Source organism: Gymnodraco acuticeps, unplaced genomic scaffold (assembly GCF_902827175.1).
Source record: "Gymnodraco acuticeps unplaced genomic scaffold, fGymAcu1.1, whole genome shotgun sequence".
Classification (NCBI taxonomy): domain Eukaryota; kingdom Metazoa; phylum Chordata; class Actinopteri; order Perciformes; family Bathydraconidae; genus Gymnodraco; species Gymnodraco acuticeps.
The window spans coordinates 4,710,927-4,728,443 of record NW_022991375.1 but is presented as its reverse complement, the minus strand read 5'-3'; the positions used below and the strand labels follow the sequence as shown (position 1 = coordinate 4,728,443).

The 17,517-nt window shown below is 41.0% G+C and overlaps 1 protein-coding gene across 1 annotated transcript; it reads left to right on the top strand.

Annotated features, from left to right (window-relative positions):
- The first annotated feature begins 9,707 nt into the window (after nucleotides 1–9,707).
- On the top strand, nucleotides 9,708–13,028 carry LOC117563048 (lens fiber membrane intrinsic protein-like). Its single transcript, XM_034241185.1, has 4 exons — nucleotides 9,708–9,882; nucleotides 11,198–11,347; nucleotides 11,432–11,566; nucleotides 12,937–13,028. Exons 1-4 carry the CDS (start codon nucleotides 9,708–9,710, stop codon nucleotides 12,996–12,998), a joined length of 522 nt encoding a protein of 173 aa, XP_034097076.1. The 3' UTR covers nucleotides 12,999–13,028.
- Nucleotides 13,029–17,517: the final 4,489 nt, after the last annotated feature.

The window sequence follows — 17,517 nt, the reverse complement described above, 5'->3', positions numbered from 1 at the left end:
CCCATAATGACCGCGTCGCTGCACATTATCCCTTACATATGATTATAGAGTCATTATTCATTTGTTTTAAAGCAGGAGGCGCAAAAGCTTGCCTCGGGGAGGGAGAAAAAGAGCCACAGCGGAGATTAAACAGAAGGGCAACCATGGCAACCATGCAAGGGAAGTCTTCTTCACTGCTTTTGTGGCAGAGTACAGCGCCACTTACAGGCCTGGCATATGTACTACAGCATCTCCAGCGCTTTCGAGCAGCAATGGCCGGCCGTGGCCCAACCTCTCATTCCCCTGATAGGTGGAGAATTGACCAATAACCGTAGCGTGACTTTACTGACGTCAGTAAAGTGTTCAAATCTGGATCAGTCTGTATCAGATCCATTGCAGCCCCTTTTTTAGAGATTTGGGTATGGAGGAAAAGAGAGAGGGTTGTGTTTTCTGACACTTGGTGAGTTCCCTGGAACACCGGGGACACATATTCATGTATAAAAGACGTACAAAAGTGCATTTTGCATGATAGGTCCCCTTTAAAGTTTGATAAAGAAGTGGCCTGTTAGATCATGTCTCTCTAGGTTGTAGTTGGCCTGTGTTAGGACAGTTGTTTGAACATGTATCCACCAAACCAGTTGTAATGTGAATGAAATAAAAGATGTGCAGCATGTTTGTATTTTAAGTCACTCTTGAGTCTTTATAAAAATGTCTTGAGGTATTACCATACTTTTTTTGACAAAACAAAACACAATCTTGTGCTCTGACATGACAGATAAGAAGTTAATTATCTATTTGTCACCATTCTTGAAAAATCCCCTTTGACTGGTCTTAACATCATACAAACAGGGAACATTAAACACACACACGTAAAATAGGTTGCTGTAAAAACTACTATTGACAATAACAGTGTTAACAGGTTTATATTTTATGGACACTACAAAACGTACTGACATTGGCTTAATTATGTACAATTTAAGAAATAATGATATTGACATTTAGATCAACAATACAAAGAACCCGTTTTTATTATAATAAGTGGCAGCCTGAATATAGCCCACTATTACAACCTGTACAGCAAACAACACTCTCCTTGATTCGTAATAGGCAACAGTGTAGATCAAAGTACTTTGCCTTTATCATTTACTTTTATTAAAATAAAAATGAATTGAAATGATTAAAATCGTATATGATCCAGCACTCAGGAATCTGAAGTTTATTATTGCAATAAGCATTCTGTAATAGCTAGTTAACTGGTTGAATATCCAATTGCAGGGTCACGTCTGAAAGATAAAGGTTATAATCACATCATAACATCATCAATGGCTCTATGGCAAGTATTTATCTTTTGTGTCTGCATCTGTTGAGTGTGTCCTAAAAATTGAGTTGTTTCACATTTAAATGTCAGCCTTCTCGCTAGTTTTGATCAACCAATTAAATGTACCTATGGTAACCACAGATGTTAGTGGCTTTTATGTTATTTAAATAGAGGACCCTGTAGTTTGTTTCTCTTTAGTAATGAGTACATCTTAAAGTCCCTGAAGGATCACCACTGGAGATCCAACCTGAAACTGGCCAGAGTCTTGGTGGAGCCTGAAGCTGGTTCTGTATTAGACACGTCATATAGCTAGAACTAGGAAGTAATAAAGTTATTCAGGCTGTTCGTTGGAAGGATTTAGCTGTTGCTCTTGGCTTGGGCCAGCAGCAGTTCATTATGGACAGTCTGAAATGGCATGCTATTATATGTTTTCACTGACCACTTACTTCTTTTTTAGCCATATCTCCGGTTTTCAGTGACCGGTGCTGAAGACGTCCTGTGTGCTTACTCTCCCTAAAAAGACGACTCCTTCTGGGCTCAATGACTATCGGCCAGTAGCTCTCTCAAATCTCATGTGATGAAGGTGCTGGAGAGACTGGTCTTGGCCCATCTCAGACCGCAGGTGAGATCATTTCTAGACACAATTTGCCTACCAGCCTCAACTGGGGGTGAACGATGCTATTATTGACCTGCTGCAGCGTGCTCACTCATACCTGGATGGATCGGGTTGCACTGTGAGAATCACCTTTTTTGATTTATCTAGCGCATTCAATACAATCCAGCCACGGCTACTGAGTGACAAGCTGCAGGCTATGAGGGTAAACTTGTTCACAATCTCCTGAATTGCCAACTACCTCACGGACAGACCACAGTAGGTCCGGCTGGGCAGGGCCGGCCCTAGACTTTTGGGGGCCCTAATCGAGCTTTGGCTTGGGGGCCCTCCTCGCGTTCTCACTACACACAACACGGAACCAACTTTTGTCTTATGATGTTAGCATAAGCACACATATTGTATAAATAAGCATGTAAACACCGTGGACCTAACCTCCTCTATAGGGGGGTCCTCACCTCCTCTAGGGGGGTCCGGGGGCATCATCCCCCAGGAAGATTTTTTTTTTTAAATATTGAAGTTAAAAGCATCAATCTGGTGCACTTTGAGAGCAACATTAAGAGATCTATGGATACATCTCTCAACACCCATATGAAACAGAGCTGTAAGCAGATTTTTCTTTATGGATATTTTACAAATCACTTAAACTGTATTCTTGTTTTGCCATATAGTATTTCATAATTGTTTTTAATGTATTCTCTCTGGCTGTCCATCTCATAATGTTCACATAGGAACTAGCTGTCAATAGAAATATCATTCCGGAGAATTATAATTTCTTGCAAAAATCTGTCACAAAAAGAGGTTGCACATTTAAATTCAGGTGTTGTTATGGCAACGTCAGTGGCCAAACAGCCACATTTACTGTTGCAAATACGTTCAAACATGCTGTTGACACGTAAAGCAGTGGCAACTATGCCACCATTTCAGCTGACTTTTTCTCAGAAATACTGTCACATAACATCCATATATTTCAGTGCTAAAAACATGAAACACTTTAACTGACAGGACTCCGGATCAACTGTGTACTCTAAGGTAGCTTCTAGCTTCATGTCGAACAGTAAGTCAACATTTCCCAGAGAGCTTTCTTTGAAATCACCAGGTAACGCTAAAAAACATTACATTTAGATTGTATGACAAAGTGTTTATTTAATATATCTAGCTAGCTATAGCTACATGCTAACGGTTTAGCTTACCCCCGCGATTCAAAGTAACGTCAACGTAGCTGTAATTTATGCTTTGCTTACATGTTGGCATAACTTGGAAGTTTACTGACATTTACATACCTTGTTTACATGGCTCAAGTGGTGACTCTGGGGTTGTTGTGTGAGCCACCACTTGAGAATTGTCGTCTTTTTTAAGAAAACAATGTCTTATGTCCATCTTCAAAAACTCTGAGTCCGACTGACAGTTTATTTTAAACATTGTCACAGCTCACAGGATAGGTACCTGTCAGCCAATAAGACAGATGTTTATTTCCATTCAACTCTCTGGTTGGTCTGGTGTCTTGCCTCTGTTGCATTCACTGAACACGGGAAATTACAATTCTGCCGTCCTCTCTAGTGTCATGATGAGGTTCAGGTAAAGCACGGTTAATGTATTATATTATTGACTCAATAATATAATACATGACTTTGAGAGTAGGCAATCTAGGCATATTAACACAATTAATTAAACATACTTATCATGGCGACGGTGTACCGGGTTTTCTTTTTATTTATTTTTGCTAGGGGGCCCCTTAGTGGCTGCGGGGCCCTTATGTCGCTTAGTGGGTCGGGCCGGCTCTGCGGCTGGGCAGTGTGCTGTCTGATGTGGTGGTTGGTATTACAGGAGCCCCACAGGGGACTGTACAGTCTCCTTTCCTGTTCACCTTATACACCTCAGACTTTCAATACAACTCGGAGTCTTGGTTCTTTATTTTAATATTTATAACATAACATAGGATTTCATAAAGTATTTTAAAAATAGTTTATACATTATTCGAATATAGGAATAGTAGATAGGATTACTTAAAATATAGTACCTTATATTTAATATTTCCCTTTAGACCCTTGTGGTTTATTCTTAAAAACCCTTACCCTTACCCACCCCCCATTTTCCCTCTGCTGGTCTATGGCCTTGTAGAGGGTAACGGGGTAAGAGTCGCTTAGATAAGCGGGGGAGTGCATCTGACGAAGAGATAGGTTGTTGTGCTCCCTATCTCTGTTTCTTATCCTATATCTAATAGAACTGCTCGGGTCTTGATAGATTGAGTGGGGAAGTTCATGAGATCTTTCTAGAGGGTTATCAAGAATAACTTTTATCCAATTACCTTTTCCCTCTCTGTCTGTGTCTGTGTATTCTCTTGTTCCGATTAACCCAGCCACATATTTTTTCTTGTTTTGTATCTATATCTACGCCGGGATCCGGAGTCGAGGCTGATCCTCTTGCTGTAGTCCTGTGTCTTGGATCCTCTATCCTGAGTTCTGGATTAAGTCGTGGACTTCGGGTCATGGCTGAACCTGTCTCTGCGGTCCTGCCTTGGGTCTCGTCATGCTGCTTCCCTGATGGCTTCCATAGGATTGTAGCTGACATCCTCGTGGATTCATCTTCTTATTACAGACACATGCATTTCCTAACATTCGGTCTATATGCTGTAAAATGTATTATCTCTTCGATTTACACACGGCATCTATTGCACGTCTGTCCGTCCTGGGAGAGCGATCCCTCCTCTGTTGCACTCCCTGAGGTTTCTCCCATTTCCCCCCCTTAAATTGTGGGTTTTCTCTGGAAGTTTTTCCTTGTACGATGTGAGGGTCTAAGGATAGAGGGTGTCGTTTTTCCTCATACTGATATTCTGAACAATCTGTGCTGTTGTATTTGCTGTAAAGTGTCTCTACTGTAGGCTATTTTTATTATATGTACAGCACTTTGGCTCCACCAAAAATCGTTTATAAATGTGCTATATAAATAAAACTTGATTTGATTTGCTATCTGCAGACATTTTCGGATGACTCTTTATAAGGGATGGACGGGAGGAGGAGTATACAGAGCGCTGGTGGGTGATTTTGTGGAGTGGACTGGAAGAAATCATCTGCTTCTGAATGTGGCCAAGACCAGAGAGACGGTCATTGATTTCAGGAGGAAGAGGACGTCTCCAGCCCCTGTGCATTCTGGGAGAGGATGTGGCTGTTGTGGAGGACTAAAAATACCTGGGAGTGCTCTTAGACAACGGTCTGAACTGGAGGATCAACACTGACTCTGCGTACAAGAAGGGGAGGAGCAGACTATTTCCTGAAGAAGCTGAGATCCTTCAACGTGTGCAGCAAGATGCTGGAGATCTTCTAACAGTCTGTTGTGGCCAGTGCACTCTTCTTTGCTGCGGTCTGCTGGGGGCGGCAGCATCAGAGCCGGTGACACCAGCAGAATCAATAAACTGATCAGGAAAGCTGGGTAGTTGTGGTGGAGAGGAGGACACTGAACAGGCTGTTGTCCATCATGGATGACTCCACCCATCCTCCCCACCTGCAGCTGGACGGACAGCGGAGCTCCTTCTCCAACATACTGCTGCAGCTCCGCAAGGACCGATACAGGAAAACATTCCTGCCCACTGCAATAACACTGTACAACAAATCACCTCTGGCTGGCAGAGAACTCTGCTCCATAGTTTCTTCATATATTCAGTCTAATATTTAATATTCCATCTGTCACATACTTATGTAAATATAATACCTTGCTTTATATCATGTATATTTTCTTGTCTTTTAAATTTGTATTGTACAATGCCATGTCTTTTTATGCTGCTGCAACACAAAATGTTTCTCTTACACCCAAACAAATGCAGACAAACAGAAAATCTGTCATAATCCCTGTCCTCAGTTGTTATAGAATTATACTTGTCAGGACCTCGACACAAACTGATGAACCCAAATGCACGACCCAGAGACAAAGTCTTGAATATATTAAAAAAAAGTATATTTATGTTCTCAGTTCAGGTAATCCCTCTTAAACAGAACAGAGTAGGTGGTGGAAATAACAAAAGGTGCTCACAAGGAGGACAAAAACGTAACAAAAAGACGACTTAATAAAAACTTAAAGGTGGGGTAGGTCATTTTGGAGAAACCAGCTCGAGTGCGCTAGAATTTGAAAATACACAGCCGGAAAAAATCTGCCTCCTCCAACACACACGAACGTGCACATGACCAATGAGGGCACGAGATAAGTGTGTGCACAGATGGAAGGCTGACAGGCAGGTAGGTAGTGATGGCAGTTTGACACTGAAGCTTCGAACGGAGCTTCAACCCTGGACTTCCTATTCCATAGAAGCAGTGCTTCGAATCTTGCGTCAAATCACGTGACACATGACGTCCGATGCAGCAACTGCTTCAAATCAGGTGACATCCGAACCAGCAACTGCTTCATTTCCTGAATGAATCAACTCACTGGTTCGCCGTCCAATCAGGTGATTCAATGCACTGCCTCGTCTCTATTCTGACAGGTTGAAACAGTTTCGAATTTGAGCGCTTCAACACTTTATAACCGCTCTAGACAATGCGCAATGTTTGGGTTGTTGTCGTAGTTGATATTGCATTTTAATTGGATCATTATAGAGCAAGCCAGGAAGAAAGATAGGTCGTTCTGGCTCGTGAAACACTTCGAAATGTGGAGAAGTTGTGAACAAAAAGACAATAATTACTATAAAAACACTTCAATAGTTTAAGGAATAGATATCCCAGCGGATAGAGCCGGCGGCCAGGATGCGGCGATGTCCTCCGCGCATCTGGTTCAAAGCCCAGAATAGTCAAACTTTTGATCATTGCTTTTCAACTTTAATAACTGATAAAAGGCCCTCTCCGCCCAAAAATATTTCCAGCACTCTCTAGTCTCTTCTCAATAACCCAATACACACAATTATCAATCTTTAATTGCAAATAGAACATGATATTCAGTCTTAGTGTGTGTGTGTGTGTGTGTGTGTGTGTGTGCATCGAATATTCAGTTCATTATTTCAAGGCAAAGATACGTTAAACCCACTGCAGCCTTGCACTTCGCCAGGAGAGGTCGCTGTAACTGAAGCCTCGAGAAATGAACCTATTTCCGACACAATTGTCCAAGTGGTTCGATGCTTCATTCAAAGCTTTATTTTGCCATCACTACAGGTAGGCCATCCAGTTATTTTAGCCGGGCCGGCTAAAATGATTGGTCGTGCTTTTTACAGTACTACGGCTTCCACAGATGACATTTTTTAATGGATTTTTTGTCAAAGCACTTAAAAGATATTCATTGCTATCGGGATGTTAAGAGCAGTGGCGGTTCTAGACCAATTTGACTGGGGGGGGCCACTGGGGGGCCAGTTATTTTCTGAGGGGGGGCACAATAAATGCAAGACGAAAAAGAGAACTAGACAGTATGAAGTAATTGCGTATAAGAAAACAATGCAATATAGTTATTGGTATTTGTTTCAGTACACTTATTTATTTCAGATATATCTTCTAGTTATTACTGTTAGCTTCAGCTTAAGTTATAGTACCATTTTTGCACTAACACCATATCATATTTATATAAAAATAAAGGCAATGAACAGTTACATCTCTACTTTACATCTACAATTACACGGATATAGTTGAACTCACCTTCAATTATCGTGGTAGTCTCTCGAAACGTAGGTTTCAATCAGTCTTTCTTGGATGCAACAGCCTCTGATGATCCGAGATGAAAAGTGTTTGTTTTTCACACGCTTCAGCCGGACAGTGAAAGTGAGTGCACCGCTCTAATGGGTCCGACTAGAATGACGAATAACGTTAGTTCCACCTATTCCGTCATTCAATAAATCGTGTAATAAATCATACATTTTTCATTTTTAGGGGGGGACACAGGGGGTCAGAGGTCAGTGTTAGGGGGGCACTGGCCCCCCCTGCCCCCCACCCCTAGAACCACCCCTGGTTAAGAGCATTCCATGGAATATAACAAAAAGTGTATCTCGAGCTGGTTTCTCAAACTTACCTACCCCACCTTTAAGCCAACAAAATAAACAAAATAACAAAACCTGACATGGGTGAAAAAGCGATCCTTTCTGAGCTGAGGCTTGGCACGACCATTTGGGGAAACAAACAAGACGAACTGACACAGGACAGGGGAGAGACAGGACTATTTAAACATGAGGTGAGTGGGAACAGGTGGAAACAATCAGGGGCGGGGCAGACACTGATGATGGCGGGAAAAACACACAGGGGGAGGAAGAAAACAGGGCCTGAAATGAAAGGCAAGAGGTAAATACAAAATAAAACAGGAAACACATTTGACGAGACACAACAATACTTGGATTGAAAAATATTGAAATACGGTATTGTCTTGAATTTTTGGAGAATAATAAAGTGTGTGTGTAGAGAGGAATAGACACTTAAAAAACACATGTAGGCTATTACTTGTGTTTCTGCGAGTCACATTTGTTGCTAAATATTAAGATGTATAGTCATTTATTCCGTCTACTCCATAACCTACAGATCTCATTATTTAATCAAAATAAATGATAGATCCGACACTACAGGTAGAGAAACACTGTCTGTATCGAGCGCTGCCTCTATATGTGTCCCACCGCCACAGTGACAGCACTGAAAGAGAAGTGTGTGTTTCAGCATGTTGCATTGACGCAGACAGTAGTGCATACCTATGCATATCCCCCGTTCTAGAGCACACCATTTATAAACAAACAAAAAAAAAGAAACATGGGTCACCACCCCTTTTCCAAGGCCCCACAAACCCCACACATACACACACTCAAATGTACAAGGTCACATTCACTGTGGTCCCTGTGGTGTCTCATTCAAGTGCATCCCACACAGCGAGGGTGATTGCTGCAAAGGATTTTGCTTTAATCGACAGGAAAACCAGGGGACAACTTTTTGGTTGTAGTATTGTCTGTGACTCCCCCTCTTTTCCCGAAAGTGAGCAGCATCTCTCTCTCTCTTTTCCCTTCCACCCGCTTCTATCTTTACCTGGTGGGCAGTAGAGAGGGTGTATTTCCAGAAACAAGGTAAGGGATCAAATATCAGGGTGCTTTTTGTGTGTGCATCCCAGCAATACATTTTGATTGGACAGAGGCTGGCAGAATCAGATAAAACCTCATTACAGCCGAACAAGCACTGAGGATTGGGAAGGGGAACAACAAACTGCAACATCAAAGCTATTCCTCTAATCAGTTCAACTAGTAGTGATGGTTCCACTAAAGCAGAGGTAAATATGGTTGAGTAAAAGTTTGGTACAATATGTTATTGTACATAACGCACGGGCAACTATAAGTGTCCTTGTGTATTTTTCATTTATGAAGTAATATTTTCAATTTGGATGTATGCTTCATATTTCTGTGGTTGTCCTAATGGGTATGGATGTATGATTGGCAGGCATCAAGTGTGCTATTCAGACAGAGCTTCAAAGGCATGATCAAGTTCAATTTGATTTCACATCCCTTTTTTTTATTGGATCATTTGTTTCGTTTTTGGAGAATTTGTATGAAGATGCTGAGTGCCAATGCATTTTTTACCATGATGTCAGGAACATATTTTAATTCATAGTGTGCTTTTTGAGCATTGTATAATCAGCCTTTGGGGTTGCAGGTCTTGTGTTGAGCAACCCCTTTATTGCATATTGACAAAAAAATTATCCTTGTCTTCAGTGCAAAATCTCTTAAATTAGATTTGAAACATTGAAATTATGTGGGTGAACATTTGTGTGCAGTACATGATTTTTATACAATATCCTTAACTTCCATAATTTCCCTTCCTATGTTACAGTTGCTCTGCAGCGGGCCCGTTATCTCAGCTCAAGATGTACAGCTTTATGGGAGGGGGCCTTTTCTGTGCCATAGTTGGTAATATCCTGTTGGTGGTCTCCACTGCAACGGACTACTGGATGCAGTACCGTCTCTCTGGAAACTATGCCCATCAGGGCCTGTGGAGGTACTGCATCTCCAACAAGTGCTACATGCAGACTGACAGCATAGGTAAGGATGCTCAGGGTGTCAAACCCTGATAAGATGACTATCAGGAATTTGTGTTGGGTTGCTCTGTTTCCACGCAGGTTTTGATATACCGCTGTGTGTCTGGACAGTGATCACTGAGCCTAAACCCCTTGCGAATCATTTTAATTTAGGTTCCTGTATGCACCAGATTAGGCTTGTTATATGCTTATACATATTTATTTTGTTGTGTAAGAAACACACTTCTGATTTCCATATTCAGCCTCATTATGTGCGTCTGATATTTGGGTTTGAGTTTGTTGAGTATGAAAAGAACAAGATTATTTCTCAGAATAATTCAAGCCAAACGGTTGAATAGCTTTATTAAGTTGCCCAATGATGAAGTGGTTAGAGCATGCCTGAGCTAAAAACCAAAATCATAATGGGAAGAATTTAAAGTTCCTTTCACAGAACAATACATGGAGGTAATTAAGTGAACATTAAAGTGAAAAGAAAAGAAAAAAACAACTCAATAATTGTAGTTCTATTCAGAGGAAGTGAAAAGGCATGTCAGTAATTAAGGAAGAGACTGAGATTTTTCTGAAGGGGGTTTGAAAGAGACAGGTGCTAAATGTCATTGATGAAATGTAACAAATTACATTTACTTAAGTATTGTAATGATTATTTTGACCTTGTTTTGCTTTACTAAAGTATTTCCATTTTATACTACGTATAATTCTACTCCACTCAGCTAATTTGAACATATAAAAGTATGATATCCTTATATGACGTAAAGCGGTACTGTACCGATAATATACCCAGTATTTTAAAAAGTAAAATTAGCTGATTTTTGACAAACATAAATGTAAAACATAATATGACTATGTAGTTGTTATTGATCAAAACGGGATAAAATACTATTCTATGATAAAAAAATACTGTGAAAAGAGCCATTCTGCATATTGAGTTCCTTAACTTTAGATACTTGAAGTAGATTATGCTGATAATGCTTCTGTACTTATACTTAAGTAGCATGATCAATTCATGACTTTTACTTGTAATGGGATATTTTAAGACCATCGTATTTTACTTTTACCTAAGTAAAGGGTCTGAGTACTTCTTCGAACTCTGCTTGAATGTAACGTTACAGACAGAGGGTAAATAAAGTTCTTTCTACACAGACAATATGTCGATAATAATCTTTCTTTCTTTTCCACATTAAAGCATGTAAACACTTTCTAGTAGATGACCAAATCGAATGTATGAACCTAAATAAAAGCATGTGTCCTTTAAAGGTATTTACATGTTTGTAAAGCTATTTATAATGATGCTCTGCTGATTTCTACCTGTTTCTTTCCAGCTTACTGGAATGCGACCCGGGCCTTCATGATCCTTTCAGGGATGTCTTGCTTTGCCGGCATCATAGCTGGCATCATGTCTTTTGCTCACTTCTCCTCTTTTGAAAGGTTCAACCGCTCCTTTGCTGCAGGAATCATGTTTTTCGTCTCCAGTGAGTCTGGTTTCTTCTAAATCAACACACAAACCATAAATGAAACATCAATCCTTACTGACATTTACATCTCTCTCCCCACAGCTTTCTTTGTTCTGCTCGGTATGGCCATTTACACTGGAGTGACAATCAACTTCCTCGGGAGACGCTTTGGGGACTGGCGCTTCTCCTGGTCCTACATCCTGGGCTGGGTGGCCATGCTCATGAACTTCTTTGCAGGTGAGAAAGGACAAGGCTTTGTCCAGAGTTAAAGGAAGAAAATGACCTTTTTGTAATGTATTTTGACTAGGGCTGTCAAACGATTACAATTTTTAATCAGATTAATCACAGTTTAAAAATGAATTAATCATGATTAATCACCATTCGAACTATGTCCAAAATATGCCATTTATTTATGTATATTGTTGTGGGAATGGAAAGATAAATGAAAGAAGGCGGATATATCCATTTAACATGCAGTATCTATGTTTATTATAACATTTTTCTGAGTGTCAAAATGAAAGACAACCCACACACCTATCAATCATCAAACCGTGGGGTCTTAATTCATTACAGTGTTGATTTCTATCAACGGGGGAGTACTTCAGGAAAGTCGACAGAGGGGGGGGGGGGGGGGGACGGCGGCTAGTGGAGTACTTCGTGACCACAGAGTGTGAACGTTGTGATCAGCTGTTTTAGCACAGTTCTCCAGTGAAGGGGGGGGAGTCTCCCTCCGCAGCCGGTTGGCGTAGTTTGGCACAATTCCGTTGTACAGACCGACGTTAACAGCAGCCCTGTCTGTGCACACGGAGACCGACTCTGTCGTCCGGTGATCTAACCGCCTTCTGGAAAAGCTTCCACAAGTACGTCGGTACGCAAATGCGCTTTGTGACACAAGTGACGGTACGCATTTCAGATTACGCACATAACCAGCGTACCAGTTATGTGCACCCCTGTACTACAGCAAAAGTATTCTCCGTCGGGACTTCCTGCAACAACACCACGCCGTTATCTTGATTCTGATTGGCGCCAGAAGACATTATCAAAGATGTTCTATTGAGAAGACGATCATTACGTGACAAAAGTTTTCAAAACCGTGGCTACTGAAATCAATCTTACTAACTGCTGTCTGTGCAATTTACTCCGCGGGAGTTGGCAGACTTTATTTTGCTTACTTTAACATCATTTTTCATGGTGGGGCTAAAGCCATTTCTTGGTATGGGTGTGTAGCCTACCCCAGCCATACCCTGGCGCTGCCACTGGTGGCACGTATGGGGCGGGCCATTCTGCACATGCGTTAAATGCGTTAAATATTTTAACGCAATTAATTCAAAAAATTAATTACCGCCGTTAACGCGATAATTTTGACAGCACTAATTTTGACACCATATTTAGTCTGATTGACATAGTATGAGTCAAATCTTAAAATATATTTGTACATAGTTCTAATGAGATTTCAAGCAGAAAAATCATCAGTGTAATCACACAAAAACTGACCTACATTGACTCAAATGTATTCAGAACCATATTCATTTATTAGACCTACTGAATGTGAGGTTTTGATCATAAATACTCTAAATCACTTAACACATTGCTCTTGTCCGTTGCAGGTATTTTCTACATATGTGCCTACAGGATGTGTGAGTGCAGGAGAGGGAACGGCCCTCGATAGAGGGCGACAGACAGTTTGTTTAAAAGAGGACAATACCACTTTGAGTCGAGGAAAGACACGGCGCAGTGTTGACTGATCTACTGAAGAGATGACGTCTGATGCTGGAGGCCTTTCACGGTCTGCTTGATATGTTTTCTAAAGTTATATTCTTGTAATATGGATTGTTTTTTTAGAAGTAGTCATGAGGAACATAACATAATCATGTGTCAAATGATTGTAAATGAACAATGGTATTATTTAACTTTCCTTTTTCTTAAATCTTTCTGTAATTTAGCAAATTCAATAAAGCTGGTCCTCAAATATTGGTGAGATTTTTGTTGATGAACTGAAAGGCCGCCAGAAGATGGCAGCACTGAACCACTCCACTTAAAGTAGCAGAGCACTTTGATTCAGGGAATTGGGCCTTGCATTACAATACATCAAAGCTATACAGTCCATTTGTCTGTCTCAGGATTCTCCATGGAGGTATTTGATTTGCTTCCTGTTTCCTTATTTCAAACAAGGATTCCGCCAAACTACACCTGTTATTACACTGAACAAAAATATAAATGCAACACTTTTGTTTTTGCTCCCATTTTTCATGAGATGAACTCAAAGATCTAAAACATTTTCTATATACACAAAATAACCATTTCTCTCAAATATTGTTCACAAATCTGAAAAGATCTGTGATAGTGAGAACTTCTCCTTTGCCGAGATAACCCATCCCACCTCACAGGTGTGGCATATCAAGATGCTGATTAGACAACATGATTATTGCACAGGTGTGCATTAGGCTGGCCACAATAAAAGGCCTCTCTGAAACGTGCAGTATTGCTTTATTGGGGGGGTCTGGGGGGGTCCGAAAACCAGTCAGTATCTGGTGTGACCACCATTTGCCTCACGCAGTGCAACACATCTCCTTCGCATAGAGTTGATCAGGTTGTTGATTGTGGCCTGTGGAATGTTGGTCCACTCCTCTTCAATGGCTGTGCGAAGTTGCTGGATATTGGCAGGAACTGGAACACGCTGTCGTATACGCCGATCCAGAGCATCCCAAACATGCTCAATGGGTGACATGTCCGGTGAGTATGCTGGCCATGCAAGAACTGGGATGTTTTCAGCCTCCAGGAATTGTGTACAGATCCTTGCAACATGGGGCCGTGCATTATCATGCTGCAACATGAGGTGATGGTCGTGGATGAATGGCACAACAATGGGCCTCAGGATCTCGTCACGGTATCTCTGTGCATTCACAATGCCATCAATAAAATGCACCTGTGTTCGTCGTCCATAACATACGCCTGCCCATACCATAACCCCACCACCACCATGGGCCACTCGATTCACAACATTGACATCAGAAAACCCCTCACCCACACGACGCCACACACGCTGTCTGCCATCTGCCCTGAACAGTGAAAACCGGGATTCCTCCGTGAAGAGGACACCTCTCCAACGTGCCAGACGCCATCAAATGTGAGCATTTGCCACTTAAGTCGGTTACGACGACGAACCGGAGTCAGGTCGAGACCCCGATGAGGACGACGAGCATGCAGATGAGCTTCCCTGAGACGGTTTCTGACAGTTTGTGCAGAAATTCTTTGGTTATGCAAACCGATTGTTGCAGCAGTTGTCCGAGTGGCTGGTCTCAGACGATCTTGGAGGTGAACATGCTGGATGTGGAGGTCCTGGGCTGGTGTGGTTACACGTGGTCTGCGGTTGTGCGGCCGGTTGGATGTACTGCCAAATTCTCTGAAACGCCTTTGGAGACGGCTTATGGTAGAGAAATGAACATTCAATTCACGGGCAACAGCTCTGGTGGACATTCCTGCTGTCAGCATGCCAATTGCCCGCTCCCTCAAAACTTGCGACATCTGTGGCATTGTGCTGTGTGATAAAACTGAACATTTTCAGAGTGGCCTTTTATTGTGGCCAGCCTAAGGCCCACCTGTGCAATAATCATGCTGTCTAATCAGAATCTTGATATGCCACACCTGTGAGGTGGAATGGATTATCTCGGCAAAGGAGAAGTGCTCACTATCACAGATTTTTTCAGATTTGTGAACAATATTTGAGATAAATGGTTATTTTGTGTATATAGAAAATGTTTTAGATCTTTGAGTTCATCTCATGAAAAATGGGAGCAAAAACAAAAGTGTTGCATTTATATTTTTGTTCAGTGTAGTTTTTCCACGATGGTAACTATCTTTGCTTGTGGCAGCCAGCACGATCTTCCACAATATGTTTGTTTTTCAGGGTACACTAAAGTACAGTCAGCTCATGGAAAAGTGTTGTTTGTGCCTGCATGTGAGTACATACAGCACAACCTGAGGAGAGGATCCCCTTCCTGTACTGGGGGGGGGGGGCCAGGGGTGGGGTCTCCAGCCTCTGATTGTTCCCCTGCCCCCGTCTTTAATAATGGCTTCCTCCTTTTTCTTGGTACTCGTCCATACTTCACCATCAGCTGGGAGGAGAGGAGCAGTAGCTGCCGGGGTAATGAATGCTTCGACTACTTGGTGACGTAGAAACAATGAGAGAAATGTAAACAGTCACAGGACAGATCCCTTGATCCAAGTTTCCATACTTGGTCTCTGTGGCTGCTGCGGAGAGATAAGCTCTGTAATATTGTGAGCTTCTCTGCGGATTCTTTCATAACCCCGCTGTCAAGCTTCCACTCAGGCCAGGTCTTAATGGCCAGTGGGATAACTTGGCAACTTTTTGCGAGGCTAGAATATGAGGTTTTATAGCACCAGATTTGTAGAAATTGACGAAACAAGAATGGTGCTGATATTTCATTAATCTAAAGTTACTTAAAATAATGTCTTTATTTAACGCTCATGTAGTTTATATGAGTGCATTTTTTATTAGAAATATATATAACAGTATTAGTTTTTTTCAGGTCAAAGCCTTCATCAACTCAAATCACATTGCGAAATCATCTTCAAAAGCATTGGAAAGTATTTTAGGCCCTAACATTTTTATGATCTTTTTGATCATAACAAGGTAAGCAGGTTGCTCATAGACTCTTTAACTTTCTGTATGTTTGTGTAAAAAAATAGTGTAAAAGGGGAAAATATGAGATTCTTTTTTTAAAGTATTGCCATTACAAATTCCTCATTCTGCTTTACAGTTTAAAGCTATACTTTGTTGTGGTTGCATTTGAGAGGGACACTGCTAGATCTCTAGAATATATTTTTAAGGCTGAAATTGAATATACAATTGCAACAACAGACATTTATTTCAATTAATACTAACAGAAACTGGCCAGACCAAATATGTGCTTTCAGTGTAAGTTTAACTTGACCAATGTATATAAATGTCATTCAAAAGTACATAGTTGAGGTTTATATGCAGGAATGCAAGGTGAAGGTCACCCTCCGAGGCGTCTGCTCACCCCACTATTAGCCAAAGTGTCTCTTGAACTTCAGTGTGGGATGACACCTGGTAGTTTTCACTTACAGCCTGTTGATATATGTGACAATTGACTAAATGTGGTTAATTTTACAGACCTGCAATTAGTCTCCGAGGCAGATGTTGCCCCAGCTGTTTATGGGGTATACAGAGACTCAAACATGCTAAAAAATGCCAAGAACAGCAAAACAAACTCAAAGGTGGATTGTGTAATTAAAGAAATAGGGTGGTAACACAATTAGCTAAAATGCAAACATAATAATAATACTAATAATAATAATAAAACACAAGCATACAGGAAAGAGACACCACAGTGGGCATGTCTGTGTGTTTGAGCAGTGTTATTGTTAATTTGGCAAAGTCATTCATACCAAGCAAAGCTGACAACATAAATGAATGGAAGCCATATCTAGATTGGTGTACACATTTACGATCCACAGAATAAAAAGTTAATGAGTCCAAAACCAACTTTCACAATCAATATCCATTTTCCAAGATCATAAATCACTGACAATTGTTTCTTTTTGATAGAAAAAACTGAGGAAAAACAAACTAAAACGTTTATCTTTATATCTATTATTTTATTTATCTTTCCGTTTTCTTTTTGGTTCTGTCACGTAATTTCATTGAAAAACATAATACTTTTTAAATCTTCAAAGTTTGTATAAAAGAAAAAGGGACTCTTTCCACCTTCCCCAAATCTCACCATTTCACATGAATATGTGAACGAAGGCTCTGATTCTAGATCTTTTGCTTCTAGTTGCTAAAATATGACATGATTCAAAGCATATATTCCCCACATTATTTTTAATTGTTTAATCTGTAATATTTATGAAGGATTATGCTAACTCTTTGGCCTGGTCTCCCACTGACTGACGGTCAGAGTAATTGCCCTCAGTGACGGAAAAGTATGCTGACACAGCAGGATCTTATAAAAACTGTCCTCCTCCCACCCGGCCTCGTCCCATGGAGCTTTCCCCCGATCCCCCCACACCCTCCCATTGTGACTCCCTGATCCCTAATGTTCCTAAACATAACTCCTTCTTAACCATTAACCTACTGCGAGCTTTATACTGCGTTTCCGTTTTAATACTTCAATGAGACAATAGGCGTGACACCATGAGAC

What these genes read in the sequence shown, in the direction of transcription:
- LOC117563048 (XM_034241185.1), top strand. Translation starts at nt 9,708, where the DNA reads ATGTACAGCTTTATGGGAGGGGGCCTTTTCTGTGCCATAGTTGGTAAT. An exon ending in CATGCAGACTGACAGCATAG is followed by an intron (nt 9,883 to 11,197) that starts GTAAGGATGCTC and finishes GTTTCTTTCCAG; the next exon opens with CTTACTGGAATGCGACCCGG. An exon ending in AATCATGTTTTTCGTCTCCA is followed by an intron (nt 11,348 to 11,431) that starts GTGAGTCTGGTT and finishes CTCTCCCCACAG; the next exon opens with CTTTCTTTGTTCTGCTCGGT.